The sequence below is a fragment of the Aquila chrysaetos genome, chromosome 10 (genome assembly GCF_900496995.4).
Source record: "Aquila chrysaetos chrysaetos chromosome 10, bAquChr1.4, whole genome shotgun sequence".
Classification (NCBI taxonomy): Eukaryota; Metazoa; Chordata; class Aves; order Accipitriformes; family Accipitridae; genus Aquila; species Aquila chrysaetos.
Window position 1 is genome coordinate 2,324,380 of NC_044013.1, and position 23,059 is coordinate 2,347,438.

Below are 23,059 nucleotides of genomic sequence, written 5' to 3' on the forward strand. Positions count from 1 at the left end.
AGGTAAAATTCTTGGTGATTCCTACAACAACGCCTAAGCTACTCAAGGTCAAGAAATAACCTAACCACCTAAACGTCAATACATTGTTATTGGCTGTAAGTTGTATAGCTGCAGCCTGAGCTTTGCTTAATCACACTTCCATCGCACAAGGCCTTTAGGAAAAATGGTGTTATAATGAGAATTTTTGGTCCGAATACGTTCACGTGATTAAGTCTTTATTTTCAGGTAACAACTCAATGGCTTCACTGTAAGGTTTGACAGAATTACATCAAATACAGACAGCCTAAACAGGAACCAGTTGAGTAATAACCTGCTGTAAACAATAATCTAATTACAGGAGTATTTCAAGCATTGAAATGTGTTGTTTGAAGGGGAACACAATTAACATGAAATTAGGTTTTCCATATTTTCTCTTTTCTCCTGTGTATTTTCACAGTTTTGTTTTCTTTAGAATACTGTAACTTTGCACTTTTTCTTGTAAAATTCATTATTTTTGTCTTTGCAAAAATATTCTTTCTTGATATTTCTTTTGATTTCCTTCTTTTCTTCTTTGCATTTTAAGCCCCCATTTGTCTGCTGACTGTTTTTATTCTCTTCCATTTCCTCTCCCTTCCATTTTATTGTCTTCTCCTCAAGTCAGTTACTTCATATTTTTTCAGGTTTAATTTCTGAGTCTTACCATTTGTTAGTTTGTGAAACCCTCTTTACGAGTTGGAAAAGTTTCGTCTAGATTTTCTAGCCTAGATTTTTTTTTCTCACCATGTTATCTTTTCATGTGCTAGTGTACTGTTTGTTAAACTTGTTTCTTTTGATTAAATATCAAAAGTTATTCCTCCAGTAGGAATGTTACATATGTACATGTCTGGCATCTGGAACCGCTTTAGGGACTCATTCAGTTTGCCTAAGAGAAAACTATATTTATAACTGTTTTAAATCAGAAAAAAGAGTGTCTGGTTGTATCTAAAATAATTAGAAATGACTAGTTTATATTAAAGTATTAGAAACAAAAAAAAAGTTAAATAAACAGGCTTTGAGGACTATTTTTTAACGAACATTGCCTGCGTGAGTCACCTTTTTCAACTTCCACCACTTGTTTTTCCCATATCACCTTCATTACAAATAAGGCAAAGAAGAAAAAAAAAGAGGGTGACAAATGTCGGCAGTTAATATAGGCTGTGTCCAGGGCCATGCGTGCTTTTAATGTTCTCCTGGTTTTAATGTATAACTGATCACTGTTCCTTTTCTTACGCGTACGATTCTTTGCCTAAGTAACTGACAGAACCGTACCGGTTTGGTGCGGTGATTATTACACACAGGCACCAACCCCGCATGAACCCGCACCCCGGCACCAGCGCCCCGAAACGGCTCCCACGCCCGAAATGACGCCGGGAGAGCGGGCGAGGGCAGGGGCTGTATTACAAGCCGGAGGAAAGCAGGGAGCGTGTGCGGTTAGGGAGGGAGACTGGATGTCACAATTCCTGGGCGTTTTTTGGAGCTCACCTCTGGACGTGAGCCGGCCACGGCGGGAGGCTCCTCCTCGGGCAGCGCTCGGCTGCTGTTATGTTACGTTACTCACTGCTAGGAAAGTTGAACTAGTATCAACCGAGTTGCGTCTGTAACTGGTTAACTTGGTCCGAGTCCAGCTTGCTAAGCTGCCGATTACAAACCCAACCAAAAAGTGGTATAAATAGCACTATCTCAGTGGGAAAAATTGGCAATAGTTAGAAAATGGGTCCCAGTCAGACAGATATAAGAAGAAAGTATCATCAGAAAGTTAACTGTCTGCCAAAGAATATAAATAAAGGAATGTTTCCAAACTTAGTCATTTCTTGCTTTTCATTTGTTCCTTCATTTCCCCCTTGCCTCTGTCTTTTTCCCATCCACAAGTCCATCCATAAATGCCCGTCCCTCCCACCACCTTCTCCTCATGCTATTATATTTGGCATATCTGCTTCTCATCACCGAGCTCAGCTGCGGAGGCTAGCTGAACTCCTAATTATAGACTGGTAGACCATCTCGTAGTAGAAATATCTTCAAGAAGACAATTTAGGAAGAAGCTTTCCATGATGTTATCACCGTAGGCTTTCCTACTTGCCTTATCAGCCCCTGACAATACCTGCCAGGGAACCCAGCCTGGCTCCACCACAGACCAGAGCTATTTGTATGGGTGCAAGCCTGCATCCACACCAGGACATTCCCTTCCAGTTTGTCACGTAGTGGCACAGCTCATGGTTTTTCCTTTTGTTTCTTTGTTACTTTAAATTAATCAGAATTCAGTTTTAATCTGGAAATTTACAGTCAGTTCACTATAAGAATTTGATAGTCAATACTTAGGATAATATAATTGTCCATTTAAGTCTGAAGGCATTTTTCTTTAGCTGTCTGGACAGGTATAAATCAGTCTCAGAAAAAAAAACAGGCTGCCAGAGCAAATATTCTTTATTACAATACAAAACTGATTTTCAACAAATAAAATATGCTGTTGTGGTCAGTATTCCCACAGATATCTGTGTCTGCTAAAGCATTTGCAGACAGCGGGCACAGGAAAAGACAAACACCCGATGAAGTACATGTTTTAAAGATCAACCCAATGTTACACAAAAACTGTCAATAAAACACAAAAAACCTGTTTGCTCTATTCTCATTGGAGCATAAAAACAACATCAGCGAAAATCTACCACGTAACAGCCCTCCTTAAGAAGGTAGGGGCTGGGTTTTTTTTCTGGCAGCCCAATTTTTTTGAATCCAAATAATAAATCCTATTTAAAATGTTGATAAAAGTGATCATAGAAACATAACCAGATCAGTCATCCTTTTCACTCCGATATTGAACTAATGTTTTTCACTCTAAAGATACTTCATTAAATACCGTTAACTTCACATCAAATACGCCACGCACCTAAGCAGTGGGGCGTGTCTTAAGAACACGAGATAATTTTTATTCAGTTTAGAAACGTAGCCTGCTCTTGCAGTCCCTGTACACACTAAATTCCAGCGCTGGCGGGATTTACACGCACCGTCGTAACTTTTCTTCCGTTACGAATCTCATGGCTTGCTCCCAAGCGATGGGTGGGCAAAAACGCCGCGGAAGGTCAGTGGGTGTAGGTGGAGATCCCTTGGGACGCAGGGAAGCTGTCTGCTCTCTTCCGTGGGGGTGAGAGGAGCTGGAGGGGCGCCGGCTGAGACGCGAGAGCGCGCTGGGACGCGCGCTGCACTGCCAGCTCTGCGTGTCCCCTCGCAGCCCACCGGCCAGCAGCCGCTCCAGCGCTAGGCTTAAGCTCACGACGCATCACCTCGGTTGGAAACCCTCTTTAGAATCTGTTTTGTTGCCCTACGCTTTGAGTATAAAACAAAGACATTGAAAAATGACTGATTCAAGAACGTTTTCCCCTCGAAAACCCAATTTCAGCCTACAAAGGCAGTGCGGGCTGCGAGGCCCCGGGAGCCAAGGGCACTCTGTGATTATTTGGCTGTGGGGCTGCATGCAAACACACGCTACTTAAATACCCAGGGAGGCAGTTTTCACAGCTCTCTGCTTATGGCCAGACTGAGTTTCATATGTAAACAGGAGTTCCACTTCTTTCTAGACAAAGGAATGTCTACGAGCTTGTATACAAAGAAATTTTAAAAGAACAGTTTATTTTGGGTACTGAGTGACTTTTCGGAGAACTCAGACGTAAGTCGTTACTTGGATTTAAATTTCCTTTAAAATGGATCTCAAAAAAAAAAAGTTATACTTTGTGAAGTTACATGTACGCCAACTGATCTTAGCCGCAGAGGGTACTAGCTCATGAGACTTTCCATTCAGTCATAACCCATTGAAATATTATCCATCTGTTGCAAATGAGGGAAGACAGTTATAATTAAATGATATTTTGCATTAATTGTGTTTAAAGGGTAGCAGTTTGCTGATAGCCAGGATGAGGTTGGCTATTCACGCACCGTCTATTTGCACAAACCCTAGTGGAAGGCAAAAATAGTACATGAAGCTTAATAGTCTTCTGTCCTCCTGTTCATCACCGCACGTACCCTTTCCAGCAAGGCAGCCCATCGCCCTCGTACCAAGAATTACCTCCTTCTCAGCGAGTACGAGGCCAGAAGGATATTCGGTGAGGAGGAGGATGATGTCCATGCCCTTCGCCCAGCGGTGCTCCCTTCTGCCTCCTGACCACACAGGGAGCCTCCAGCTCCCCTGAAGGCGTTTTGGTTTCCCTGCCACTGGGAATTATGGAGACAGTGGCCATTAATGGATGATGGATTAATGGATATCAGAAAATTTAATTTCCTGGTTATACTCTATGATCCAGGTCTTTCTGTAGGGACATAAATGTGCATGAGATAATGATATGTCAAGGGCCAAACTGCGGATATTCCCTTCCACCCTTTTCCTTCTGAATTCACGCAGTTGTCAGAGCAGATCTGGCCAGAGGGAAAGTACTGTTAGCCTGTGTGTCATAAACTTAATGTCTAGGCTCTTTTGGGTTGTTTAATTTAGGAAAATAAATTGATGAGTGGGTAAAGTATTCCACGAATACATCAGTGTTTATTTACAACCAATGCACCAAGTCCAGTTTCCCTGAACAGGCAGCCAGCTGACCAGGAAACACTCCTCTTTTTGTCCACGGCTCCCACCCTCTCTCGGCAGTCACAATAAACAAACCGTGCTTCTCCCCGGCGTCGTATTCTCCTCTCCCTGCTCCTCTCTGCTTCTCTCCTGTTTTCCCTGCAATGCTGTCGCACATGCAGAGACACAGCGCAGCGTCCAGATCTCTCCTCTGTGCCTGTCGTCACGCCACGAGGACGCTCTCCACCCACACGCTCCTAATCTGTGACTCATCTCGGTTTCTGCCTGCATTTAGGGAATGGCTTCTACTGCTTTGGCCATCTCGTTACATAAGGAAGCTCAGTTGTTTCCTATGCCCATCTGCAGCGAAGCTTGGTTATTGCATCCACCACCTTCAACATCACCGGACCCGATACTATTGCTGCACAACGCACACGCGGGTTCCTAAATATAAGATTGCTTTATAGTATTAACTAATTTTGCTGTTGCCTGGGAGTTGTAATTCAGGGGTCAATGGTAGTTTGCTTCAAAGAGTTGTTTTCAGTTTATTTATTTGTCTGATCTAGTCTAGTTTTATGGAGATTCAATACTTTTCACATTAGTACTTGTGACCGCTTGAAAATAAGCAGTATTACAAGCTTCTTGCTTCTCTGCAGGAGCTGTAGCTGTATTTAATAATTCTAGACATTTTTAATGTGAGTCTGTTCTAAAGCCTGTCTGCATTTGCTGCCTTCCTTGGTGTCCCAGGGCAAACTCTCGGTAGTATCGACTAAGAGAGTTGCGATGGACATTTGGTCTTAAATTGTTCCCCAGGACTTCGATGATAAGAGCAACACTCAGACACCAGCCAAGAGCCCTAGGCTATAATTTTCTTAGATCTTTTAGGCTAAACAAGGTTGTGCCTACTCAATAGCTGTACAGAAGAAATCAAGGAAAAATGCAATTTGTGAACAATGTGTTTCTTCTGTGCACAAACCTGATTTTTTTTTAAATTTACACTTTGCGGCACCTTTTCTGGAAAGCCTGTGGCCTTCCTTCCAGCATCCTCCAGGAGACATGGCTGTGTGCTTCTCTCTGGCAGTAGAAACTGCAAAGCCCCGCTTCAGAGGGCTGCGTTTGCGCCAAAGATCCACCACAACTCCCCTTGCAAACAGCAAGACCATAAGTACGTGAGCTTGGACCCAGGAGTGGGGTGGCCAGAGCTCCCTTGATTCCCTTCCTGCCCTGCTCTGACCTTCCAGAGAGATGTCCTGGGACCACTATATTCTGCCTGGACAATCTAAAATTACAAACATACTACCTTGCTGTATTTTCCCAGGGTTATTGACTGTCCTGGGACGCATGTGAGTGCACAGGATTTTGCCTCCTAAGGACACACAGGAAACAGGTATTTTCCCAGGTCTTTGACAGTCCCGGGGGAGCTCTCACATCTTCCCAGGAAAATGATGCTGTGAGCAGCAACCCCAACAGTGGAAGAGAGCAGGAAAGCACCGGCTGCTGCAGACAGCAGCTTGAGATCTGAGACAGAAGAGAGCTCACCAAGGCATTCACCTTCTGTAAAGACATGGGTTAGCTGGAAAATGTACTCAGACTCTCAGTGCGTCTTATCTCCTTTTCTAGCAAGGAAGAGAATGAGATGTGTAAGGGAGAGGAAGATGATGGGGGAGCAGTAATGCTCCCGTGCCTCCGGGAGGGATGGATGGAGAGGGGCTCACCCTGGGCTGCCCACCTCCCCTGCAGCCCCCACCTTGACCTCCCCAGCAGCAGCTGCTGGTCCCCCCCCCCCAGGCTGGGTCCCCCTCCTGCCTTCTCCATCAGCCCCTGCCGAGATGAAGATGCTCACGTTGCCGTCCCTCCCGCGCACGGGTTGTCAAGGCGCCTGCTCCTGCTTGAAGAGAGAGCCTGTCTCTCCCCATCAGCAGCGAGGCTGCCGTCCGCTGTCTCCTGCCACTTGCCGGGCAGTTGTGAGCAGGAGCGAGGCTCTCAGTGGAAGAAGAGAAAGAGAAAGGATACCCACGGGTCCCAGCCCTCGGGTTTTCACGAGAAGACCCGATGCAGCACACAGATGTCCCTCGCAAGCCCTGCCGCAGGGGTCTGTACCTCTCCATCGCGCCGTGCTCTCCATGAAGCCACCCAAGGATGGCACGCTGCGTGGAAGGGAACGTTTCCCCTCGCAGGGTCTGACGGGAGCGTAACCCTGGGGCTACCGTGCAAACTCTCGGGCACCCAAACTGTGCCGCTGATCGGCACAAAACTCCTTCACATCACCCCGGCAGAGGCAGCTGAGACAGTCCCGGGGATTTTGAGTGTTTTTTTACGTAGTTGATGTGATGTCAGAGGAGCTCAGTCCTTTTAGCGCGGTTTTATTTTGCCTTACTAAACCCAGCTGGTGCCTCGCTCTGTTCTCCAGCCACCCTCAGACCAGCTCACTTGTTTCCCTACGGCATTTTAAAGGGGCTCGAGGCTGTGTCCAGGAGAAAGGACTGCCAGCGGAGAGAAACGAGGACAAGAAAAAACATCTTGGAGGGCTGGGGTGAGGAGCACGGAGAAGGGCTATCAGGAAGAGGCAAACGATGCCACAGGAACGCATCATGCCGAGTGGCGGGCAAGAGGAAATGCAGAGCAAGAGACCGATGGTATTTCGGAGGGAGGCTGGGATAACGTGAGAGACAGCGGCAGGGAAGAGATGTGGAAGTTAGCGCAGAGATGGGAAAATCACGTGCAGAACCAGGCAAGAAATTAGGAACGGTTACGTGAGGTACTACACGGAGATGCTTCGTCTGTGTTGCAATTCCTCTCAAGACGCCCAGAGACAAGGGCTGGGGAAGATCTGCTGTGAGGTTACATTAAGACCATTCACTGTTATTTATATGAGCTAGGGGATTTTAAAACTGATCTCATTACTTCAAAACTCACCAAAACTTACCATAAACTTCCTGGCCACCTGCCCGGGCACAGTGATGGCCAAGGCACTTGGAGGATGGTAAATGTGGCTGTAGAGTATTGTGTAAATTGTTTTTTAGCTGGTTTTAAGCTTTACTGAGAACTTTGAAAAAATAAGCAACGTGTGGAGAAGAGAACTAGTACTTTTAAAATAACAGGTTGTTTCCCAAGTGCCAGGTATGTGCTGCTGAAGTCAGCAGAAGTACCGGGTATATCCAGCACGCAGGGTCCAGACTGGCGTGCGAGAGGAGGGCTGCGATACAGAAACGAGAGCACAGGAATAGTGGTGGTACAGCCCGTAGAGACACCCAAGGCAAGAAGAATCCAGTGCAGATTTGAGGACAGCTTTCAGAATTTCTTTCTGTTTTCTTTAAGCTTTTGAAAATTCAATTCCCTATTTAAATTATGACTATCCCAATTTTATAGATGTTAAAATACGAAAGCCCAAGCATTTTTAAATGTAAATGGCGTTTTTGATTACCAATGCCAGAACTAAAATTCTTCTTTCTGCTCCAGTTATTATCCTTGCATGCTTGAGCCCCTAACATTAATCCGCGTATCTGCAAGCTATTGCTTCAAGTTTTCTGAAATTAGACAAGACCAAATTTACCGTTTCCTTATTGACAACCCTTGAAGTACACTGAACCACCACATGTTTCCCTGTGGTAATGAACAACAATTGTATGAGCACACAGGAAATAGTTAAAAACAAATGCAATTCCTGGCTAATGTTAATTTTTATTTTCCCGAAAACTAAGTGGGACACTTATAAAACGTATGCAAAAGCTTGCAAAAATTTTAAATGTATTCACACTTTAAATAGCCGTAAAGATACATTACTCATAGGAATACATCATACATAACTTAGCCTGACCTTGGACATATCTTGGCTAATAACAATTGTTTTGAAGTATATATGTTCCATTTATAACAGAAGGCTTAATTTGTCTTTCTCCAGGAACAGAACGGCGAGCTGACACTCTGTAAATCCTGCCTTTCCATTGTTTAACTGAGAAGTCTCAGTGCAGATGTTATGAAAGAAAGCTCAGAGAGAAAATTCACAGGCATTTCCCTGGCCCATGAAAATAAGTTCTTGATTACAAGCAAAACGAGTCCATTAGAAATTGATCTAAACTAATTACAACTGAACATAAAATAATTTATGAATTGCAAATGTTTATCTTTCCTTCAGAAATATTACCATGGTTAAATTACTTTCGAAATTCATACAAAATCCTTTACCTAGGTAGGAAAATATTGTCAACTATTTCTGCAATTAAACTGATTACATATGTAAAACTTTTCATCTGCTTCCTATTATAAAGCTGTTTGTCAGCTGCATGAAACAAGGACAAAAACCACTAAGGGTCAGATCTTTTCCTGATGCAATGAGCGTAAGACAGGGCTACTGCTGTTTACACCAGGTAAGGATCTGGCCTTTAAAGCCAACAGATCCTATCAGGGAATCCAGCCTTGCAGTTGCAGCAGTATAAGAATAACCAAAATCCCACCTACAGGCACTGGACAAGGAGAAAAATTATCTAAAAAATTACCAGAAACCATATGGATCAGTTAGCATCCCTTTCCATAGTGACGAAGAATGTTGTAGCAATGGTATTTCTTTAAATTAATGGCTGTTCAAGTAATCATGATAATCTAAACCAGATATTTAAAAGGTATCAAACCCAGTTAATTCATTAGCCTACTGTGTTCTTTTTCATATAGGTTCAGCACTGTGGTCTTCACCCAAGCAGAATTTCTGCTGCAGTCAACAGAGTCAATGGAAATACATATGAATGTTCCTGCACAGGGACAGCAGGGGCATTTACATGTGGTTTCCATTGTCCTCCATTTAACCTCTCAAAGATATTTTGGGGGAATACTTGATTTACATTTTCTTTAAAAAAGGATATGTTTACCTTCTTCCTAAAGATTACCACATGTCAAAACACTTCCAAATCTAAATATTTCATAAAAGAGAATCTGCATAATAAATAATGTATACACATTAAGTAGAGGAATGGCGTAAAAGATGTTCTGAGTATTCACAGCTATTTTGTAACAGGCTACAGGCAGTATCTTATTTTTCAGTAGATGACCAATCTTGGTAAGTGCTAGCCAAGTTTCCGCTGCTTAAATATTTACTCAAAGGACAACTAAGACGTTCGTAGGTGTGTTGTTGTTAATACTAACAGTTTACACACTGCTGTCTTTGGCATGGTATAGTGCATCGTCTAAGGGCTAAAGCACCCTCTGCGATCCTCTGGCACGCTGAGAGGGGCAATCGCTTGGTGCCAGCTCTCACCAGAAGAACTATTTTAGTCACTACACTAAAATGCCCTCCAAGAAAAGTTGTTGTGTCTCTTTCTGGTCGCACTGAAAATTCAGATGCTTTCTAATAACATGGCCAATTCTTATTTTTCAAGCACTCTTTCTAGCGTGAGCTGTTCAAACATGGGTTAACTCTACCATCCTGTATAAGCTGCATCTGGTGTTCTCATCAATGGTGACCGGCAGGACACGTTCTCCTCCCTTAAGGAAAAGAAAATAGTAGGTCTAAATTGTTCTTAGGGAAATAGGAATGGCGGCAGTGGCCACCTAACACTGGAGTGACAAAACGTTTCCCCCGTTACAGAGTGTGCAGAGTGTGTTAACTTCTTGCTGGAGCGTGTGACCACAGCAGTGAAGGTGCTAGTCAAAGGCAGATGACTGGAGAATTAAAATAGTTGGGTTTCACAGAGTGCGGGAACTGTGAAGCCAGTATGACCTCAGAGCCATTAAGTTCTGAGCAAAATTGCCAGCATTTACCATTTCACAGTGATATGAGACCACTTTATGCAAACCCAGGAAGCCAAAAAAGCTTGCGTGAGTGCAGGGGAGGCAGTCGAAGTATGCATTCAAAACACTGAAGGTTGGATGTAAACAACTGCTGACCAGCTTGTCAACCGGACAGAAGCGACTGTTGACCAGCTTGTATCTGCTTGCTGCCTTTTCCAGAAGATGCAGAACCCAGGGAGACATTTTCGAAGAGCAAAACACCAGGGCACCAGCGCCGGCAGAGAGGGGAGGAAGCGCAGGCACCCGCTGATGGAGCCTACAGTCACCCGGCTGCACGGACTGCTGAGGACCTGTAGATGCACTTCCAGGAGCGCGGTGGGAAACCCAAGCGTGGAGCACTGATGTGGATATTACACGTGGAATGTCAGCCTGAATGGTGATGAGCTGCATTTTCTTAATGCATTATTAAAACTGTTATCTTTCTTCTCTAAATTAACTTGAGGAAGATGTTCATGAGAGATTACACTGCCCTGGTACTGTGTTTTATTAACCATGGGTTTATATCCTCAGTGGTTTCAGGATGGCTGTAGCTGCTGGTAAGGTCAAAGTGCCCCTTGTTCGGAGCATTGGCCCACGACGAGTGCATTTTGTACCTCCCCATTTCAGAATTCTCTCTCAGAATTTTCCCCTGGGTGATTTTTACCAGTGTAAAAGGAGACTGTTGATATCACATCAGCATTTAATGAACGGCACGTCTGATGTGCAAAGGCCATAAAACCTTTGTTATGAAGGAAAACGTTCTCAAACATCTTTCATAGCTGCAGCATTAAGAAGTTGAACACAGAGAAATGGAGGGGCAGGTAGGGAGGTAGGTTTGCAAAACATGACGCAAATCTCCTCTGCATACCTTTTTTTTTTCCATTCTCTTACAGAAAGAGCTCACAAGTTGGGGCCAGAGTGACAGAAAAAGGGACAGCAAAGTCCAAGCTACTTACTTTCTGAGACCACAGAAGTAGGCTGGTTATGCAGTGTTAGCCACTGGAGCAAAGCAGCAATTTTTCCTGTTTTATTCCTTTAGCTTACCTTCCCTCTCTAGGAAAAGTTAAGGCTCTCCTATGAGGGCAAAACATGACTGCTGAGAAAGAGGCTGCCTTCTGCAGCACAAAACGAGAGCCGTATGTCGGCACAGCATCGGTACGTGCAAAGCATGGGTGACGTTACACACAAACGATACAGCAGATCCCTTACAAACCCTGCAGGCAGGAGCGCCCGGCACTCGCAGCCCTTGCCTCCTAGCAGGCAGGCTGCCGGCAGACGGGTGAAACCGCCGTTGGGAGGCCTTTGCAGGCACCTGCCAACTGAAAACAAAAATCAACCTCAAATTGGGGAGGGGTTGGGTTTGTGTTGCTTGTCTTTGTCAACAGAAGGCACGCTGCTACCACGCCGCCAAGAAAGATGATGGGCATTGAGGGCTCTGACGGCTCTTCTGTTAGAAATCTAGCTTTTGCCCAGTCAGTGAAATGAGTAACAACTGGCAAAACAGAATAAATGCATCCTAAAAGCCATACTCTGCAACCGGACTAGCAAGATCCATGGCATAGAAAATTCTGAGAATTTTCTTCATTCACACTAACTTAATTGCCTAAAGAACACCTGGAGAGAAGACTGGCCGCTCACGTAAAGTGTGACAACTCACATTTCTAAGAACACTTTTTAGATCCTCCATCAAAACCAGGGGTATTTGCAGCCTAAATAAAGGTTAAAAATGAGCACAATTTTTCCAGTTCCTTTCAGAACTTTGTTGCCCACCTCAAAAATGCGAAAGTGATGCAGATCTGATTCTTCTATTTTTTAAATATACGTGGTAGATGACCTTTAAGGTGCACTTTCACCTGCTGGTGCTTCACAGTAAGGGTGAACAGGCTCAGAAATTGTGAGAAACTGAAAATTCAAGGGCAAATGAGATGGGAACAGCCACAAAATTGGACAAGTATCAATATTTACTGGGCAGGAGTTAGTACAGTGTGTACTGTTACACAAACCACATTATTTATTCCTTGAGTATTCAGCCGCAGTTCACTCGAAGGACTGCTGTACTCCTAAGGGCAAACTGCTGTTGCGCAGAACCATCAGCTGGATACCACAGAGGCTCAAGTGCTCTTCTGATGGTGCTTTTCTGAAAGGCAAGTTTAAGTGCGCTGGTTAAAAGCTTTGCCTGGCATAAAGCTGAGCTGCTAATGAACACTATGAGACTTATCAGTTTTATACACAGTATTTAGCACATTTTCATCCACTTTTAGGCAGTGAGCAAACCCAGTGTTTTCTTTCTTTCTCCTTTTAAGTATTCTTGTACGGAGGACTGAAATCTATGGTAGGAGTTAACGCGGCGGTGTTTGGAGTTTTCTGTAAGACATCTGGCTGCCATCACACTTTGCTGCTCACCTAACATCGTGTTGCTGTAGCGAGCGAACAAAATGTGGAAACTGCTACTTCACCAAGTAAGAACCTGCGTAAGTTCCTGCTGCGAACATGCGATCGGCACTACGAGGACAGAAACAGGTGTTTACTCCTTCCTACATGATGTATGTGATCTCTTCTCTGAATCCCCTTCTCAGGCCAGTACATCTCCATGTAAATCCCATGCTAAAATTTTATCTACAGAAAGCATATATGGCATGTGCACTGGCTGGCTCATGAAATATCCATAATTTCATGAAACCTACGGGTTTTTATACAGGTTCAGACACTCTAAGAAATAAAATAAAAGCAGAAGAGCTCTGGCCAACTTCTGTCGGCCTGTAGACTTATTAGGTATTCCAATCCAAGGAAACCAGGAATGTTAGTATTCCTGTCCAAAAATATCCCGTTAAGACTATTTTATTTTAATCACAGCTGCGCTAAAAAATACACAGTTGTCTTACACCATCCAATCATCTTTCCCTGTTACTATGAAAGTACATTTTTCAGGTTTTTTTATTACAATCATCTTGAAGACAGACATGCCAATATCTGAGCATATTGTAAAGATTTTAAATTCACATTGTATGTATCCATCACAGTTTACGTTACATACATCAATAACCTGCACAAGACTGTTAGGCAACTATATTTAAACTAGTTGTATTTTAAACAGAGCAGGTAAGACGTGACAAGTTTTACGCGGAGCAGACTGAGAATATTCGAGGCTGCGCTTGGGATGTGAGCTGCGGGGCCACAATGACCGGGCTGCGATATCAGCTGCTTGTGCACATATTAATTAACTCCTTTATTCGGGGATCAATCGACACCACCGTTAGTTTTATTGACTTTATAATTAGCAGTATCTTACTTTTGCTTGAATAGAGCTGTTCTACCTAACGTAAAATCTATCCTTTCCCGCCCGTTATCAGCCGATTTTGCTGTTGCTCCGTGCAGCGCTCTCCGGGAGGGCTCCCCGCCCGGGCAGGGGGGTACACGCTGCGGGGGACAGCTGGGGCTGCCCCCCCGCCAGCCGACAGCCGCCAGCCTCCCCCGACCGCCCGCGGCCGCTCGGCCCGCGCCGGACCCAGCGGCGCCGCCGGCTTCTTCCCCGCTGCGCGTAGCCTGGCGGCGGCCGGGCCCCGGAGGAGCCCTTGGCCGCGGAGAGCGGGCACGGCTCGCCGGAGGCGGCCGCTTCCCCGGCGAGGGGCCGGGCGGAGGCGACGGGGCTCCGGGAGCTGCGCCTCAGCCGCCTCCGCCAGCGGGTCCGCCCGCGCTCCCCGCAGCCCCCCGGGCAGCGCCTGCCTTCCTCCCTCGCTGCACCGAGGCGGGCCCCTTCCCGCAAGCGCTGCCCGGCCTCCGGGGCTGGGCGCGGGGGGCACCGTGGCGGGAGCCCTCCCCTCAGGGGCACCGCCGTGGCGGGCGCCTTCTCCTCACAGCGACCGCCGTGGCGGGCGCCTTCTCCTCACAGGGACCCCCACGGCGGGTGCCCTTCCCTCGCAAGAACCCCTGTGGCGGGCGCCACCCCTTCACAGGGACGCCCATGGCGGGCGCCTTCCCCTCACAGGGACCCCCGTGGCTGGCGCCTTCTCCTCACAAGAACCCCCATGGCGGGCGCCTTCTCCTCACAGGGACCGCCGTGGCGGGCGCCTTCTCCTCACAAGAACCCCTGTGGCGGGCGCCTTCTCCTCACAGGGACCGCCGTGGCGGGCGCCTTCTCCTCACAAGAACCCCCATGGCTGGCGCCTTCTCCTCACAAGAACCCCCATGGCGGGCGCCTTCTCCTCACAGGGACCCCCACGGCGGGTGCCTTCCCCTCTCAAGAACCCCTGTGGCGGGCGCCATCCCCTCACAGGGACCGCCGTGGCGGGCGCCTTCTCCTCACAAGAACCCCCATCGCGGGCGCCGTCCCCTCACAAGAACCCCCATGGCGGGCGCCGTCCCCTCACAGGGACCGCCGTGGCGGGCGCCTTCTCCTCACAAGAAGCCCCATGGCGGGCGCCGTCCCCTCACAGGGACCGCCGTGGCGGGCGCCCTTTCCTCACGGAACCCTCGGCAGGACCGAGGCGTCCCGCCGGGCACGGCGTGGAGGAATTGGCGCCAAGCGGAGCCCTGCGCGGGCGGCCATGGCGGGGAGGGACGGGGCTGGCGGCTGGCTTCCCGGTGGGGAGCGGGACGCTGCGGCCGCTCCGCCGCGGCACGGCGGGTCCGGGCGGCCCCGGGCGGCCCCGGGAGCGGGGTGCGGGCTCGGCCCCGGGTCCCGGAGCGAGGAGGGAGGCGGGCGGCGGCGGGAGTTGCGGATTTTGCGCAGTGCAAATTCCCCCTGTTCCTTCCCTGGAAAATATTTTGAGCCGTTAAGACTTTCCTCGATTTTATTACCTGAGGGAACTTGACAGAACTTGTAAAGACACAATTGCTATATAACTTCCACCGGTCTATTTTTCTTCAAAAGAAAGCCAAACCAAAACGCCGCGTTAAGTTTTGTGAAGCCGAAACTCAGGAAAACTCATATAAAGTGGTAACAAAAGATGCGCAGAGGTGAGCGGTGCTTCCTCGTCGTGCTATCGGTTTGTCGCGATTTCTACGGAGCAGAAAGAAACGTGCGAGCTCTACAGAAGGTGTAAACACAGAAAAGAAACAATATCACCGACGATTTAATATTAACAGTACCAGAAGTGACGTGAAGCCGTCCACTAAAACGTTACCCTTGTCAGTCAATAGGTCGCAAAGTGTCTTAAATTCATTACTTGGCACTTATTGAAATTCGTGACGTCGAAAATGGACTAAAAAAGGTGAAGCAAACCTGAGTGAAACAAAATATATTGTACTGACAACAAATGTAATGAAATAACAGCATCTTTTTTCTTTTTTTTTCCCCCCTTTTTTAAATAACTTAAAATACACTAGAAAAAATATGGTCAATATAAATAATTTTGTTTTCATGGAGAACAAATAGATACAAAGCCCATCCATACCAAAGTTCGCGTAGAAGAGCTTTCCCTCTGTCTTGGCAATAAGCATGAGGGTCTGATGGCAAACTGGGATAACAATCACCGACTGCAAGGTACCCCAGGTTAAATAGCTATACGTCTTTCAAATAATAATAATAATAAAAAAAATCACAAGATTACGTGAATAGATACACCTTTATGAGATAAAATGTAAATGTTTGACAGTCAACTATCAATTCACAAGTTATAGCCAAAATAAACTTTGTTCGTGTGTATCAACATATTTTACATGTACCCAGTACCTCTTATTGGAATTTGCCGTTGTGTAAAGTGGTGGTTGGGAATTAAATACTCTTTTTTTTTCTTTTTCTTTTTTTTTTTTTTTCTTTTGTTTTTGCCCTCAGGACAAGAGAGACCCGGCAAAGGGAGGCACGCTCCGCTCTCCTGATGCTTTCCGCTCCCTTTTATTTCAGAGGTGGGACAGCAAACGACCAACAAAGATTTAAGAGTGGAAAAGGTAGTGCTTGATCTCCCTCTCTCTTTCTGCTTCCCTCCAAGATTAAAAGAGAAAGAACCCAGCCACGTTTGTTTGTTTTGTTTTGTTTTGTTTTTTTTCTACTAAAGATGAGGGTGAAGTGCAAGTGAATCAAAGGACTCCATCAATGAAATACAAATACATGCAAGCCGGAATGCTGCTGGAGGAAGTATCCCGGACAGTTTCCCATTAGAAATTCGCAGAGAAATCATTGTCTCTTTTTTTTTTTCCCCTTTTTTTTTTTTTTTTTTCCCCTCTTCGTTGTCGTCTTTCTCTCTTCTTTTTGTCGCTATTCCAGACGTGGTTGTTAAACTCAAGTATCTGATGCAACGTGAAAGGAGGCCCGCCTCTCTTATCAAATTTCTCGTATTAAAGTGAACTTCGCAGAAAAAGGTCAGTTTCAAAACCTGTGAACTTCCCAGCTGCGCGTCTAGTTCCTCTAATTCTTTAAATAAGTATATATCTCCCGTCAGTTTCTCCTCTCCCTCGTCTTTTTTTTTTTTCCTTTTTTCCCCTTTTTTTTCTATTTAAAAACAAAAACAAAAAAAAAAAAAAAAAAAAAAAAAAAAAGCGAGCGAGCCCGGTCACAGCCCCAGGGCGGCGGCGTGTTTCTTGGCCTTCAGGCGGAGGTCGGCGATGCTGGAGTTCTTGCTGGTGGTCTTGGCGGCGGCGGCGGCGGCCACCACGGAGGCGGCGGAGGCGGACTCGGCCAGGGTGGCCAGCGGTAGCCCGAAGGGGGGCGCGGGGAACATCATGTAGGGTGCGTGGGCCAGGTGCGGGTGGAGGTGGTGATGTGCGTGGGCCACGGCGCTGTCCAGCTGCAGCTGCGCCTGAACCTGCCGGGAAGAAGGGCGGCGGCGTGGCAGCGACCCACCCGCCCGCCGCGGTCCCGCGTGTCCCTCCGTCTAGTCCGTCCGTCTCTCTGTCCCGTGTCCCCGTCCCCCCCCACTCCACCCGCGACCCCACCGCCGCCCACTTGCCTGCTGGAAGGGCATCCGCAGCGCGCCCACGTTCACGTACGGGGCCACCCGGCAAGCTTCGAACTGGCTGGCGGCGCCGATCAGCACCCCTGCGGGAGGGAGGCAGCGGCAGGCGGTCAGGGAGGGGCAGACACCCCCCCCCCCCCCCAAACCCCCGCATCACCCCCTCCCCAAGTACCTTTGTGGAGTTGGTTTTCTTGCTTTCGGCATTTGGCTCTTCGGTTCTGGAACCAGACCTGCGGGGAGAGGGCGGGGGGGGGGGGGGACGGGACACGGGGCGGGGGGGCACAGGGGTGTCACGGCCGCGTTGGCACCGCCGTGGGGAGGACGCGAAGCGCCAAGGAAAAAAAATAATTAAACCCACCGAGAACTGAAAAAAAAACCCAAAACAACAAAACAAACCCCAAACCGGCAGACAAAGAAACCCGGCTGGGCTCCCTCCTCCCGGGCAGCCCCCGCTCGTCAGCTCCGAAACGCGAAAGGCAAGGGAAAAAGAGTCAAAACATACAGAAAATCGACCTTCGCAGAGTGCTCGTTGCAGAGAAATTACTTTCCGAGCCCCGGTTTCGTCTTTCCACCTCAGGGTCCCAACAGACCTAAATCGCCCCCTGATATCTAATACTAACTGGCGATAATGGGTTTGGACGTTTGCACTGCCAGGCCTGAGAAGATCGTGCTCATTAATAAATAAATTAATTAGCTTTATCTTCAAGAAAAACTAAACACCAAAGAGTTTAATGACTCACTTTTTTTTTTCCTTTGGCGGGGTGTGTGTGTGTGTGTGTGTGTAATTACTGTCACAAAAGCTTTGCTACAAAGAAGTTTAGAATTTCTCTGCTCCTCTGTGCGGTGGAGTGTAGCACGGAAGCGGAATAATTGTCTCATTATCATGATAATCTAATTTGCTTCCACAGAAAAGGCTGCGCATTAGACAAGAACATACTTTTAATATTGGAATTGTTGAAATGAATTTCCAGAATAAAGTTCTGCTTGCTTAGAGAAGAGAGGGGAGGGGAGGGAGGGAAGGAGGGAGAGCTCGCCTTAAAACATTCCTGTTTAAAGACAGACCTCTGCACCGCATCTCAGAAGCCACATCCACCAAGCCATCCTTTCCCCACGGCCAAAAAAAAAAAAAAATTTCTTTTTTGAGGTCTTACTTGAAGAGACAAATATAAATGTGAATTTCCCCCGCCCTGTCATTTACTTCAGCCAAGGAAAATCTGCCCAACAGCCATGTTCGCCCTCAGCCTCCCGTGGAAACGCACATTCCATAATTTACAAATTAGTGCAGATGCGAGGCAAAATATTATTGCAAAGCGTTTTCCGGAACGATTTAAAGGGAATGGGTTTAATCTATGTAAATCTCCAAAAGTTATTATGCACCCTGCGATTTGGCATAATGGGAGCGCGGATTATGCCCCGCCGCCGCCGCGTTCTTTGTCGAGCAAACAGCCAGCAGAAGGAAGCACCTCCCTTTTACATTTTTCATAGCCAAGTTGAAGCCCTGCAACTTTGTTTGGTTTGGTTTTGTTAAGATTTGCTGGGCGTAAAGAGGCGGCCGCCTCGGCGGAAAAACGGGGGAGCGGGAAAATGAAGGCTCTTTTTTTTTTTTTTTTTTTTTGTTTTCGGTGGGTCAGGCTGTGATGACAAAAGCTGCCTATTATTACTTTTTCGGTTCAACGTGACCGCTCTGTTTCTGTCCTTACCCTATTACAAGATGCAGGGAAACCCCACAAGGATTGTGCGCATAGTTCGGTGCAGATGGTGGCCTACGAGCACAAAGATTGAGGGGGAGTATCTGTTACAGCGATACTTTCTGCCAGCTGCAGATGTTAGGGGCCTAAAACTACTCCATGTGTTCAAACAAATAATGACCATCATTTTCTCTTCTTTTATTATTAGAACGGAAATACACCGGAGCAGCTACATTTGTTCTCATTTGAGGAGCTGCCTTCCTCCCCAGCCGGGCGAAGCCCGGACCCTTCCTCACTCTTCATCTCATCCCGACAAAACTCGCAGAAACCAGCCCAGGAACCGATTCGGAAAAACTTTGGGAGGGCAGCCCGAGGTTAAAGGCGCAGGTTAAATCAAAGGAAGCCGTGGCTTCTCGGTACGCGAGAACGCTTAAAATAGCCTGGTTTTATCCCAGACTTTTGTATTTCATAAATCCGAACAAAGCCGGTCTGTGCACTTCGCTCAGTTTTCGTGCCGCTTCCCTCAAGATTTAAGAACTATGACGAGAAACGGGCTGTAAATTTTTTTGCACTTAGCAGTTCCTAATTTAGTTTATGGTCACTACATCTATAAAGTTAATTGGTACGTCCGCCCGGTAAGCCCTGCGCCAGGAGCAGCCCGGAGAGGGACCGCAGCCCACGCCAACAAAATAGCCATTGTAGCTCTCGCCGAGGCAGAGATGAAATAAACGCAGAGATTAAATAAAATGCGACAGAGCGAGGGGCAGGGGGGGACGACTTGCAAGGAGTCAAGCCACCAGAAAGCTCGGGGGGGGGGGGGGTGGCAGTTTTACGGATTTGCCGGGCGCAATTCTGCGCGGGGACCCCCCATCCTCGCTCTGACAGCCTGTGTCAGGAGCGGCGGGGACCGGCTTTTTTACCGAGCTGGCCCCTTCCACCGTGCGCGCACACCCACGCCCACGGGCACCCACGCATCCCCGCAGCCTGGCACGGCTCGGCTACCTGCACCCTGGCCTCGGAGAGCCCCAGCCTCTGGCTCAGCTCCTCCCGCATGAAGGCGTCCGGGTAGTGGGTCTCGTCGAAAAGCCTTTCCAGCTCGTTCAGCTGCTCCAGGGTGAAATTCGTCCGGCTCCTCCTCTGCTTGATTTTCGTCTGCCCTTCGTCTTCCATTGCTTTCGCATCCTCCTTGCGGTCCTTCAGCTCTGGGGAGACTGGGCACGACACAGGCAGTCAGACAGGCGGGGCGGCCGGCACGGGGGACCGGGGAGGCGGGGGGGCTGCCCAGGGTGCCAGCACCGGGGCCGGGGGGGGGGGGGGCAGCGGGGACGCCGGAGCTCATCCACCCCCCCCCCCCCCCCCGGCCCGCCGCTCCCCTCCGCGACGCGGGCACCCGGGGGGAACCGGGAGGGAACCGGGGGGGGGGAATAGGGAGGGAGCCCCCCCAACCCCTCAACCCCCCCCCTCCGCGGCTGGGGCAGCCGGGAGCGGGGGCCTAAACGCCCGGGCCGCGCTAGGCCCGCCCGCCTCGGCCGCTGCCTTTCCGGGCCCCGCCGCCGCTCGGCTCCGGTAACCGCTGGCGGCGGGGAACGGGGCGGGGGGGGGGCCCGGCCGGCCGCCTCCCGCACCCCGGCCGCAGCCCGGAGGATCCGCACCGAAGCCGGCCAGCGGGAGGGCTGCAGCCCCCTTGCCCCCCGGGGGGAAGCGCAGCAACAGGTCGCCGGTGGCTCTCCGCCGGTCACCGCGGTCCCTCCGCGCCCCGCGCCCGCTCTCTCTCCCGGCTTTTTTATTTTCGTTGTTTTATTTTTTTTCTTTTTTTTTTTTTCTGCCGGAGACGCGTCCCAGGCCGGACGGCTGGGGGGTGGTGATGGGGGGGATGTCCCCTTGCGCGGACCCCCGCGGGACCTGCGCGTCGCGGGGGCTGCCCGCCCGGCCCTGCCCCGGCTGCCCCCCCCCCCCCCCCGCGCCCCGCTCGTTAACGCAAATTTATTTATTAGCCCTTTCCCGGGGATGCTCCCGGCCGCGCTCCGCTCCGCCGGCAACCGCTTGTCCGAACAAAAGAGCGGCAGCGAACCGCGGGTCCCCGCGCAGCCACGGGGAAACCGCTCCGCCGCTCCGCCGGCGCGGCCCCGGTTGCCTTCCCGCCGCTACCGACAGCGGCGGGCGGCCCCGGTACCGGCACCGCCATACCATGGCCCCGGCGTGGAAAAAAAAAAAAAAAAAAAAAGAAGCGCGGAAAAACCACGGGGCGTTTGGGAAGAAATCCGCCCGGCAGCGGAGACGGGGCTGAGAGGCGGCGGCGGGGCGGCCCGGCCCCACGCGTGTCCGCGCCGCCGAGACCCGCGGGGGAACGAAGCGGGCCCGCGTGGCCGGGCTTTCGTTTGTCAGCGCGGCTTCCCGTGGGATGCTAAACAGGAACAGATCGTGTTATGAGCAAGTTAAACGCTTCTTTAGATATTTTAATGTAAACTTCGAGGCTGGCCGCCTGTTTCCCGGAACTGGGAAAAGGTGGCGAGCCGCCCGTTAACGCCGATCGCAGCCTCCCCACGGGCGCTGCCGCTGCCGAGCCCCTTCCACCCGCGACCGCCGGCCGTCTCGCCCGCTCCCGCCTCCGTTCCGCGCGTTACCGACCCCGACGGGGGAGGGAGGGAGCGGGGAGCGTGGGGGGGGGGGGGATGCGTGTGGGAAGGAGGGGAAGGAAAGACGGGGGAGCCCCCGGTGCCGCCGTTACCGTCGCTGAGCTTGGGGGTGGCCGCCTCGGCGGCTCTCTCGGCGGCGGCGTCGGGCTCCCGCGGCGGGGACCGCCCGCCGCCCACCCGCGCCGCGGGGCTGCCCGCTTCGTCGCGGCCCGGTTCCGCCGCGGTTCCGCCGGTGTCCCGCGTTCCTCCTCCTCCGCCGCCGCCTCGGAGGGGCCCGCTCTCCAGCACCTCGCGGTAGGTGATGAGTTCCTTCTTCTCCTTCGCTTTGGGATCAAACGACTTGGAGACAAACGCCGTCAGCTCCTCCATGGCCGCGGCTCAGGGGCGCGCTGCCCCGGTTCCCCGGGTGGGCATCCACGGGGCGGGCGGCGGCTGCGCCCCGGGCCGTACCGAGCCGTACCGTTACCGTTACCGTTACCGTACCGTGCCGCCCGACGTGCAGGGCTCTCGGGGTCTGATAGAGCCGCCGCGATTGAAGTGGCACTATTTATACTTTGCAAAGCCTGCCCCTTGTTCCCGGCGAATTACCTCCCCTCGGAGCTCTCTGAATGAAACCCCCTTCTCCACCGCCCGCTTTACGCCGCCCTGCCGCGGGGCACTGCGGCCAGGGCACCGCTCGATCCGCCCTATACCGCGCTCCGCGCCCTAATTAATTTAATTAGGCGACGGCCCGTACGCCAGGTCCCGCGGGCGAACGCGGCGCGGGAGAGGGGGCCGGAGCTGCGGGGGAGTGGCCAAGGGCGGGAGGAGAAGGGGGGGGGAGATGGGGGGGTGCGCAGGATCCGCGCCCGCGCAGCGCCCGGCGGGGTGCGGGGAGTGCGGGGCCGCCCCCCCCCCCCCCGCGGCCGCGGAGGGGGGGGGGGGGGGCCCAGCACTCCCCGCACCCCGCCGGGCGCTGAGCGGGGGAGCCGGGAAAAGTTGCTCCGTGGACGGGCAAATCCAGCAAATAAATTCCCGGTTAATTGACAGTGACAAATACCGCCGTTATCGTTAAGGTTTTCTCACAGGGCGAATCGAGGCATCAGATTAGAGCGAATTACGGTATTTATTGCTAATATTGTTTCTCCTTTGTCGTTGAAATCCCATTAAGAGAGCGGTTTTGTTGACAGAAGTCGCCTCCCGCACACCTTTGCTAGGGCTCTAATAAATTATTCAAAATTGTTTAACTCTTGCTTATTTATTGATTTTTCATTTGACCTTCGGAAAGGCGACTTTACGTAAAAGAGCGTTTATTTACTCGAGCGGGTACGGTATCGAGGATGGAATTAGCATTTCTTCAGCTCCAATTACCCACGCCTCGGCCGCGGTAGGCAACGATTTTTTTTTACCGTTGCTCCGTCGCAGGCGGCAGAGCGGGTCCCGCCGCCCGTGAACCGGTCCCGCTCCGCCGCGGGTGGACCGGGATCCCGACGGGAGAGAGACCGGCCCCGTGCTGGCGGCCGGGAAAGATGCCCGCCAGCG

At 50.1% G+C, this 23,059-nt stretch overlaps 1 protein-coding gene across 1 annotated transcript; it reads right to left on the reverse strand.

Moving 5' to 3' along the window:
* Nucleotides 1-15,163: 15,163 nt before the first annotated feature.
* Nucleotides 15,164-22,284, reverse strand: SHOX2 (short stature homeobox 2). The gene is made up of 5 exons (XM_030028854.1): nucleotides 21,631-22,284; nucleotides 19,905-20,113; nucleotides 17,387-17,444; nucleotides 17,209-17,297; nucleotides 15,164-17,064 (listed from the first exon to the last, which is right to left on the reverse strand). The coding sequence occupies exons 1-5, from the start codon at nucleotides 21,905-21,907 to the stop codon at nucleotides 16,813-16,815; spliced, it is 885 nt and encodes a 294-aa protein (XP_029884714.1). The 5' UTR covers nucleotides 21,908-22,284; the 3' UTR covers nucleotides 15,164-16,812.
* Between the last annotated feature and the right edge of the window lie 775 nt (nucleotides 22,285-23,059).

What these genes read in the sequence shown, in the direction of transcription:
- SHOX2 (XM_030028854.1), bottom strand. Translation starts at nt 21,907, where the DNA reads ATGGAGGAGCTGACGGCGTTTGTCTCCAAGTCGTTTGATCCCAAAGCG. An exon ending in TCTCCGAGGCCAGGGTGCAG is followed by an intron (nt 17,445 to 19,904) that starts GTAGCCGAGCCG and finishes CTCTCCCCGCAG; the next exon opens with GTCTGGTTCCAGAACCGAAG. An exon ending in AGAAAACCAACTCCACAAAG is followed by an intron (nt 17,298 to 17,386) that starts GTACTTGGGGAG and finishes TCCCTCCCGCAG; the next exon opens with GGGTGCTGATCGGCGCCGCC.